The sequence below is a fragment of the Pseudoliparis swirei genome, chromosome 1 (assembly GCF_029220125.1).
Source record: "Pseudoliparis swirei isolate HS2019 ecotype Mariana Trench chromosome 1, NWPU_hadal_v1, whole genome shotgun sequence".
Taxonomy (NCBI): Eukaryota; Metazoa; Chordata; class Actinopteri; order Perciformes; family Liparidae; genus Pseudoliparis; species Pseudoliparis swirei.
The window spans coordinates 18,328,655-18,338,654 of NC_079388.1; the positions used below are offsets into that span (position 1 = coordinate 18,328,655).

Sequence of the window (10,000 nt, forward strand, 5' to 3'; positions counted from 1 at the left end):
CGGCGGGGACTACTCCGCGGACACGGGAGAAATGGACTTGGAGATGGATGTGTCTCCGACCCACGAGGAGTCGCCCTCCTCCGGGGTGCGCCGCGACTTGGCGTGGTGCAAAACTCCGACGGGGCACATCAAGCGGCCCATGAACGCGTTCATGGTGTGGTCTCAGATCGAGAGGAGGAAGATCATGGAGCAGGCGCCGGACATGCACAACGCGGAGATCTCCAAGCGGCTGGGGAAACGCTGGAAGCTGCTGAAGGACGTGGACAAGATCCCGTTCATCCGCGAGGCGGAGCGGCTCCGGCTGAAACACATGGCCGACTACCCAGACTACAAGTACCGGCCCAGGAAGAAGGTGAAGTCGGGCAGCGGAGCGAGTAAGCCGGCGGAGAAGAGCGGCGGCGGGGGGGAGCGCAGCGGCAAAGCCGGCGTGAAGAGGAGCCCCGCGTCCAAAGGAGGCAGCCGGACGCACAAAGCCGGGGGGGTGAAGAGCGCCGCGGGGGGGCAGGCGGACTGCGCGTCTCCCGGTGGGGACCACCACCAGGCGCTCTTCAAATCCAGGACGGCGTCCGGGGCGCGACAGATCCCGGAGAAACGCGCCGCCGCGGAGGCGAGGCGCGGCCACATGTTCGGCGGGGCGGGCAGCCTGGAGAGCGGGCCGCCCTCCGTCGGAGTGCCGGCCAGTCCCACCCTGAGCAGCTCGGCGGAGTCCAGCGACCCGCTGAGCCTGTACGAGGAGCAGAGCAGCCCCGCGGCCAGCGAGTCGGCGCACGCCGCCGCGCGCCTCCGGTACGCGCGCGCCTCCTCCCCGACGCCGTCAGCCTCGCACTCTTCCTCGTCGGTGTCATCTTCCTCCTCCTCCTCCTCGTCGGATGAAGAGTTTGAAGATGAGCGGCTCGAGGTGAACCCGAGCCCCGGGGTCGAGGGCATGTCCCTGGGCGGCATGGGCTTCTCCGACGCGGAGCTGGACCGGGACTTGGACCGGGACTTGGACTGGAGCTTCGGGGAGTGCGGGGCGGGATCTCACTTCGACTTCCCCGACTACTGCACCCCGGAGGTCAGCGAGATGATCTCAGGAGACTGGCTGGAGTCCACCATCTCCAACCTGGTGTTCACCAACTGAGGAGCCACGGGGACCCCGGTGGAGAGGAGCCCCGCGACGCCCCCCCCCACCCCCCGCAAAACGTTTTGAACCCGAGACCTGGCGCCCGCGGCCGGACCACAATATTCTTTTCCGCCATTGTTTTCACTAGATAAGGGAGTGAAAAACGGGGGGAAAAGAAGGAGAGGGAAAAAAAGGTGGCGCTGTGTGCGCGCGCGCGTTGAAAGCCCAGGTTACGCGCCGCCGCACTCAATTGGGACAGCGCCATGCTCCGTGTGCGCTCCACGTGAACGCGCAGGCGGTGGAAATGCTTAGTTTGCATTATGGAGGAGGAGGAGGAAGAGGAGGAGGAGGAGTGAATGTAAGCAGAGAGCAGTGAGACACACGGACTTCAGCTCAGAGTGGTTCCGAGGTGGAGAACCGGAACCGAACTTCTTTTGAATCTTCATGTTTTGGGACATGTTACTGGACAGCTCGCGCTCGTCGGGCTCTACCTGATTCACGTTGACCATCAAGTTGCTATTCAGGTGTAATTTTTCTTTTTTATTCAAAAAACTCAATACCAACACGCATGCCCTCCGCGATGAGGAGGATTTCTGTTGTTGTTAAAAAAAAAGAAAATGCGTAAAAAGTGTTCATCGCTGCGTAATTACGCAACATGTGTGTGACCATAGGATGTAGTTCACGATCACCAGCTTTCTCTCAACGGCAGGACAAAACAAACAAACAAACAAACAAAGACTTCTTCTCTGAACCTTTATAAAACACTCAGTGTGCACAATTCAGGTCCAACACCCCCCCCCCCCCCCCCCCCCCCCACACACACACACACACACACACACCCCTTTTCTGCCTAGTGCTTCAACTTTGTAGTGTCAGATGACGGTTTTAATATATATATATATATTTATATATATATATATATGTATATATATATATCGATGTATTTATACCTGGGCCCAACTTTTTTTACACACAGAAGTATTTGTTCTCGTCCAGGTGATGTTTTGTGTGTTTTGTGCACAATGCACCTGTCTGCATCCAGCGGCGCGGGAAGGGCTACACGTGTATCTTATTTAAACTTAAAAACAAAAACAAAAAAACATGTCTGACTTCTCTCACTTTTTTAAAAGGAGAACTTTTTTGAGTGTGTCATGATTTTCTACTTGTATTTTCGTACAAACAAAAAAAATCTATAGAAAGAAGAGTGAGGGGGGGGGGGGGTAGCCTACAACATGTTGGTGTTTAGATGGGGGAGGGGGGCGGGGTTTGTTTGGCACAATCTGACCTCACACAGTGTTTACAGTATTTACCCACATGCTTCTTAACCTCCAGGTTTCACCAGCCAAGTGAACAGAGCGCCGCTCCGAGGCGCCCGGTCCAGAGCGGCCATTGTTGTTTCACAGAACACACACACACACACTCACACAACCTGCAAGTATATGTCAAGAACCCAGAGAGTCACTGTTTGGATAGTGTGCTTCTTATTTTTTATTATTATTTTTTTTAATTTTTATATCAAGATAAGTTTTATTTGAACCACTGGATGGAATTTCAAACTCATTCCACTTTTGCCTATTCTGAGGGAGGAGGAGAGGAGAGGAGGAGGGAGGAGATGTCTGAAGTGCTCCATCAGCTTTTTTATTGTGCAACATTGCATTAAAATAAAAAATAGTATTTAACCTTTTTCTGTCCCTGTTGGCTAAAGCATAGCAGGCTAATTGTTTTCCTATATTACGGCATGGCGAATAGCATTTGTATTTCAGATTCAGGTATATGTAGCTATAGTGGTTGTGTTTTAAGATTTTTTTAAAGAATAATAACATTAAGATATTTATGTAAACTGACTGTATTATAAGCAAAGATTGTGTGTTTTATGTATGATGATCAACGACAGGCACTAGGACGGCCACCTGTGGACATCCTTATGTGGAAGAGGATTGGGGTCCTTTTTTAAAAACCTTTTTCCAGACCTCTTTTCTATCGTCCTCCTTTTTCTTTTCTTTCTATTCATTTGTGCAATACGCTGATGTATGATCATGTTTTTTTGTCCAAATCATGCCGATATCATTTGATGTTTATAGCTTAAAAAAAAAAAAACAGCCAACGTTTGGGTCAATCACTGCCTCTCAGACCTCTGTACAGATTGTCGTCTTTTTTATTTTGTATTATTTGTTTTTCTTTTCTTCCGAGAAGGAAATAAAAATCAGCTGGAACTGAAAAAAAAGTACAAAGTCTCTTCTTCTTCTTCTTCTTCTCCTTCTTCTCCTTCTTCGTCATTATCTTGCACTTTTTTTTTGAAGAGCCTAAACTAAGTAGCTCCCCCCCCCCCCTCAGCATCCTTTAAGAAGAAGGCGAGCCTTCATTATCGCATTCCACAGCTAAGCCTCGTTCAAAAGATCCAATCTCGATGTCTGATGTTTACACTGTGTGTGTGTGTCCGTGTGTGTGTGTCTGTGTGTGTGTGAGTGTGTGTGTGTGTGTGTGAAGGCGCATTGAGGCTGAGGGGTGTTGTACGGCTAAAAATAAAAATGTTGATACTAGACACATCTTTGTGACACAAGTGGAAAGGGGTGTCCTTCTAATGCTGCAAAAAACGTGTTTGGGGAGCAGTGTCCTTTCAGTTAACATAGACGCACCTGTGTGTGTCTGTGTGTGTGTGAGTGTGTGTGTGTGTGTGTGAAGGCGCATTGAGGCTGAGGGGTGAAAGCGTGCCGCCGCCAACGCCGCGCCGGTGAATCAATAGCCGTGCAGCCAGTCAATCGATTGGAGTGGTCTCTCTCCATCTCTCTCTCTCTCCCTCTCTCTCTCCCTCTCTCTCTCTCTCTCTCTCTCTCTCTCTCTCCCTCCTCTCTCTCTCTCTCCCTCTCTCTCTCTCCCTCTCTCTCCCTCTCTCTCTCTCTCCCTCTCTCTCTCTCCCTCTCTCTCTCCCTCTCTCTCTCTCTCCTCTCTCTCTCTCTCTCTCTCCTCTCTCCCCTCTCTCTCTCTCTCCCTCTCTCTCTCTCCCTCTCTCTCTCCCTCTCTCTCTCTCCCTCTCTCTCTCACCCTGTCTGATTCCACACTGCTGAAAACGTGGCTGCCATGGAAACACTGTATCCAAGAAAGAGAGAGAGAGGCTGCAATCCCCTGTGTGTGTCTGTGTGTGTGTGTGTGTGTGTGTGTGTGTGTGTGTGTGTGTGTGTGTGTGAGGTAAAAGGGACACACAGACTGATCCATCGGAGTGGGGTAGGTGTGGGTGGGGGAAGGGGGCGTCAGACATTTCTGCAAGGCATGACTGGAATAAAAGAGGAGGAGGTGTGTGTGTGTGTGTGTGTGTGTGTGCTGGAGAGTGTGCCAGTGGGAGCAGGAGGAGCAGGAGGAGGAGGAGGAGGAGGGGGGGGAGTGTTTGTCTGTCCTGGTGGATCGTGCAGGCGACTGCTCCCAAAATCCAATTAATTCCTTCTGGATGCCTTCATTTGTCTGGTGCATCTGACGAGGGCGAGAGACCAATAGATAGAGAGGGAGAGAGAGAGAGACCCCTAAGGTACAGTATTTAGTGTGTATCAATTTACGCACTATTCCACAAGAGACATTGGTAATTATTTCCATCTCTCTCTCTCTCTCTGGTCGTCTCGTGACATGTCGGAGGGGGGGAGGGGATACACACACACACCATCCCAAAGACCAAACACCCCCCCCCCCCCCCCCCAAAAAAGATGTCTGCAGTGAGGTCGACATCCAGTCTGACGGATACCAGGAGATTTTTAAAAAGATGCTTTCCCTGACACACTGACCCACATACAGACACAGTGTGTGTGTGTGTGTTTGTGTGTGTGTGTGCATGTGTGTGTGTGTGTGTGTGAGTGTGTAAACAGATGACCCTCGTGTCTAGCGCATCCAAAGTACACATTGTTTTTGACTTTAAAAGAATTAAATCACTTTACAAAAAATAAAAAAGAATAAAAAGTCAAACTAAGAATCTTCTGTAAAAAAATAATAATAATGTTTTAAACCCGAGTTTAGTCAGCGATGAAAGTTAATATAATAAGGACTTAAACACTAAGTGATCTGAAACTTTCCCCCAAAAATACCTGTCGAGAATTTAATTGTTTTACATTAATAAAAAGATAGAAAGTCAAACTGAATCATTCGATTAACGTCTATGTTCCTTTATTTTTATATATTTTTAATCACTATGTGTTTTACTCTTGTGTGTTTTCCCTCCCCGGTAATGAAAGTATAAGGACTTTAATTCCAGCGCTCTAAATTCACTTTTAGGGTACTTGAGTATTTCCACTCCTCCAAGTCTCTTCCTACAGTTTATATTTCAGGAGAATATAAAATATAAAACTTTCCCCTTTAAAATAAAATCTTATTTAGAAGAAAAAAAATCACAATGTTTTCAACACTGGTGAGTTTCACCTCGACAGATTAGGATTTAAGCTTATATCTTATCTCTAAGTACACTTTTGGGTACTTGAGTATTTCCACTTCCTCCCACAATATATTTTAGGGGGGAATATGAAATGAAACTTTCTCCCCAAAAATACCTGTATAGTTACTCTTCATTAAAACAACTTGAGCAGCATTTTAATTGTTTACACAACAACAACAAAGAATAAAAAGTCAAACTGAATTATTCTATTAACGTCTATGTTCCTTTATTTTTAATTTATTTTTAATAATATGTTTTCTACCCTCGTGTGTTTCACCTCGACAGATAAGGACTGAAGCTTATGTGTAAATACACTTTTGGGGTACTTGAGTATTTCCATTTACAGAAGAATTTAGGGCGGAATATGAAATACGAAACTTTCTCCCCAAGAAATACCTGTATAGTTACTTTTCATAGAAACAACACGAGCAGAATTTAATTGTTTTACTTTTTTTTTAAGGAATAAAAAGTCAAATTAAATTATTCTTTTAACGTCTATGTTCCTATATTTTTTATATATTTTTAATAATATGTTTTCTACACTCGTGTTTCACCTCGACAGATAAGGACTGAAGCTTATGTGTATATACACTTTTGGGGTACTTCCATCGACAGAAGAATTTAGGGCGGAATATGAAACTTTCCCTCCAAACATACTAAAGTTACTCTTCATTTAAACAACACCATGAGTTCATGATACAGAAAATATTTATTTTCAGGGATTGAAACAACTTTTTGGGCTTTTATGAGTTGATAACAGAGACATTTACCCATAAACCTCCCAGATGACGTCATGACAATGACACCCGAAGAGGTCCGATTACGCAACACGAGATCAACTCTCTGTTCTCCCTCAGGAGTGAGTGAGTGACGTCATCACACACATCCGCGTTAACCCTCTCCCACTCACTCTGGTGAGTTTCCAGAGTGTGAAGCTGGAGGTGTTTTATTCACGCGATGCAGCCCGAGCGTCACGTTGTCGATGACAGGTAAGACACGCCGTGCGCGTGCCCGTGGACACATTATGGGATGTAACACGGAACTTTAAGACGAGACACACACGGCGTGAAGGAACATCACAGAGCATCACGCAGGGATTACCCAGGAGCCTTTGCGGGGATTGTTTTGCACGCTGAAGTAACACGCACACACACACACACACACACACACACACACACACACACACACACACACACACACACACACACACACACACACACACACACACACACACGTATAGAGATCAGAACGAAATAAAAAAGAAAGAAAGAGAAATAAAAAGAATTTGCGGAGTGAGACTCCACTTGAGTCACGTGACAACTCGGGACAAGTGGATCCAGCAAGAGGTGGAAGAAAGCTGCACGTCGTCAGGTAGGCTACAGCTACTCCACCTCCACCTCCGCCACCAGCAGCAGCTCGCTGCTATATCAATTATTATATTAATTAACTGTGTAAACAACATCTGCACGTGCTCCTTACGTCATCTTAAAGGAGGCACTGCGAGCTTTTATTGTTAGAAAAGAAGAAGAAAAGAAAACAAGCTGAGAGAGGCAAGTGTTGTAGGATGTCCGACGCTGAATCCGGACCTTAAAGGCAACTTCTGTCGGGCGCGCGCTGCAGCTACGGCGGCTGGCGGCAGTCAGCACCGCGAAGGGGTGGGGGGTTATGTTTCACCACGGGCACAAACATTGTTCTGCTGCACAGGTTAATTATGAGATTTATTTTTCTGTCATGAGAGGAAAGAAAACATCAACATGATTCAAATGGTGAAGTTCTGGAGTTAAATCAATATTCTGTAATTTTTTTTAAAAATCTCCTTGCTGAGACTTTAAATGTGTGGAGCTGTTTCTTAAATATATATATACATACAGGACTGTCTCAGAAAATTAGAATATTGTGATAAAGTTCTTTATTTTCTGTAATGCAATTTAAAAAACAAAAATGTCATGCATTCTGCATTCATTACAAATCAACTGAAATATTGCAAGCCTTTTATTCTTTTAATATTGCTGATTATGGCTTACAGCTTAAGAAAACTCAAATATCCTATCTCTAAATATTAGAATATCATGAAAAAGTATACTAGTAGGGTATTAAACAAATCACTTGAATTGTCTAATTAACTCGAAACACCTGGAAACACATTTTCAAATGTTTGATTTTGTTTTGCTGTTATAAATCTTTTTTTTTACTTGGTCTGAGGAAATATTCAAATTTTATGAGATAGGATTTTAGAGTTTTCTTAAGCTGTAAGCCATAATCAGCAATATTAAAAGAATAAAAGGCTTGCAATATTTCAGTTGATTTGTAATGAATCCAGAATGCATGACATTTTTGTTTTTTTAATTGCATTACAGAAAATAAAGAACTTTATCACAATATTCTAATTTTCTGAGACAGTCCTGTATATATAAATATATCTGTGTGTGTGTATGTATATATGTGTATGTGTATATATGCGTGTATATGAGTGATATATAATATATTTACATATGATATATATAAATACATTATATATAAAATATGTATTTTCATATATGTATATATATAATATATAATATATATATTATATTTTAATTATATTCGTCTCTAATCCAAAAATATATATTAGAGTCATTAGTTTGTCAAATCATCATAAAGCTTTTATTTAGAGCCGGCAAGTGAATTAAGCAGATGTGTCCATGGAGGAATAAATTATAGTTCCAATCTTTCCGTTTCCTCCTCCGTCCGTGCCGACGCCCGGCGGCGGCACTCGGGCGCAAAGTAACGGTTTCTCACCGCGGTGAATCGCCTCGTGGAGAGAGACGTGTGTTCGATGCCTTCGCTGCGGAAAGAAAAGAGAAAAGGAAAGGAAAGAAAAAAAGACTAATTTGTTCGAACAGAGAATTAAAACATTTTAGAAAAAAACAGCTTTGAGTGTGCACGTGAACTGGTGTGTGTGTGTGTGTGCGTGTGCGTGTGTGTGTGTTGCTGCTCAACTGGAGGAGCTGTGAGATGCGTTGTTGTGACATGCCTTGTCTTCCGTTATGCGGGAAAAAAAACACAAAGACAGTCGCTGCTGGATCCAGACAGCATAACTAATTAGTCCCACACACACACACACACACACACACACACAGATACGCTCACACACACACATGGGTACATGCGGGAGCCAGCGAATAGGATATGATGTCACCTCCGTAACCATAATTACCCGTCATAAATCATGTGGCGTGACACCCTGTCACGGGGTGAATGGCGTCCTGTGTGCCGCCGCGTCGCCGTGCCGACCGCGCTCCGACTCCAGCGACGGTTTTCCTGAGCGATTCAGTTACTCGTCCCAGTGATACTCACCAACCTTTACAATGTGGGGGTTCTTGAGGTGTGAGGGGGTCATTCCTATGTCTCTCGAGTCCCTTGTTGCTATGTTCCCCAGTTCTACATCTGTGCTCTCTCAAGGTCCTTTGTTCCAGGGTCCTATCATCCTCAGTTCCATGAGTACCCTCCAGTGGCCCTATGCTCCCAAGGTCCTATGTTCTGAGGGTCCGAGGTTCCCCACTTCTACATATATACTCTCCAGTGGCCCTATGCTCACAAGGTCCGATGTTACCCATGGCCTGTATTCCCTGGTTCTTCATCTGTACTCTCCCATGGTTCCCCAGTTCTACATATGTCCTCGCCAATGGCCCTAGAGGGTCCTATGACTCCAAGTGGCCTATATTCCCAAGTACTACATCCATACTCTCTGAGGGTTCTATATTCCCAGAGTCCGATGTTTCTCAGTTCTACAGGTTTACTCTCTCAGGGTCCTGTGTTCCCCAGTTCTCCATATGTACTCTTCAAGGGCCCTATGCTCCCAAATTGCAGATATTCCCAAGTTCTACATCTTTACTCTCCAATGGCCCTATGCTCCCAGGGTCCTATGACTCCAAATGCCCTATATTCCAAATTCTACATCCATACTCTCTTAGGGTTGTATATTCCCAGAGTCCGATGTTCCCCAGTTCTCGATATGTACTCTCCAATGGTCCTATGTTCCCAAATTGCCGATATTCCCAAGTTCTGCATCTGTACTCTCGAAGGGTCCTTTGATCCTACAGGTTCTATGTTCCCCAATTCTACATCTGTCCTCTCTTAGGGTCCTTTGATCCTACAGGTTCTATGTTCCCCAATTCTACATATGTCCTCTCTTTGGGTCTTTTGATCCTACAGGTTCTATGTTCCCCAGTTCTACATCTGTCCTCTCTTAGGCTCCTTTGATCCTACAGGTTCTATGTTCCCCAATTCTACATATGTCCTCTCTTTGGGTCTTTTGATCCTACAGGTTCTATGTTCCCCAGTTCTACATCTGTCCTCTCTTAGGGTCCTTTGATCCTACAGGTTCTATGTTCCCCAGTTCTACATCTGTCCTCTCTTAGGGTCCTTTGATCCTACAGGTTCTATGTTCCCCAGTTCTGCCTCTTTACTCTCCTTGGGTTCTACGTTCCCAGGGTACTTACGTTCCC

General features: G+C 45.3%; 2 protein-coding genes across 2 annotated transcripts in view; both read left to right on the plus strand.

Moving 5' to 3' along the window:
• sox4a (SRY-box transcription factor 4a) overlaps window positions 1-3,333 on the plus strand; it is a 3,812-nt gene extending 479 nt beyond the window's left edge. Inside the window, exon 1 of the mRNA XM_056433863.1 lies at window positions 1-3,333. This exon is cut by the window's left edge and continues 479 nt beyond it. Coding sequence (XP_056289838.1) covers window positions 1-1,120 — 1,120 coding nt within the window. The 3' untranslated portion in view covers window positions 1,121-3,333.
• A 3,532-nt stretch (window positions 3,334-6,865) lies between these two features.
• Window positions 6,866-10,000, plus strand: part of nrsn1l (neurensin 1-like) — a 103,521-nt gene continuing 100,386 nt past the window's right edge. The window contains exon 1 of the mRNA XM_056406663.1: window positions 6,866-6,884. The gene's annotated coding sequence lies outside the window, so the exon portion shown is untranslated. The remainder of the gene's footprint in view (window positions 6,885-10,000) is intronic.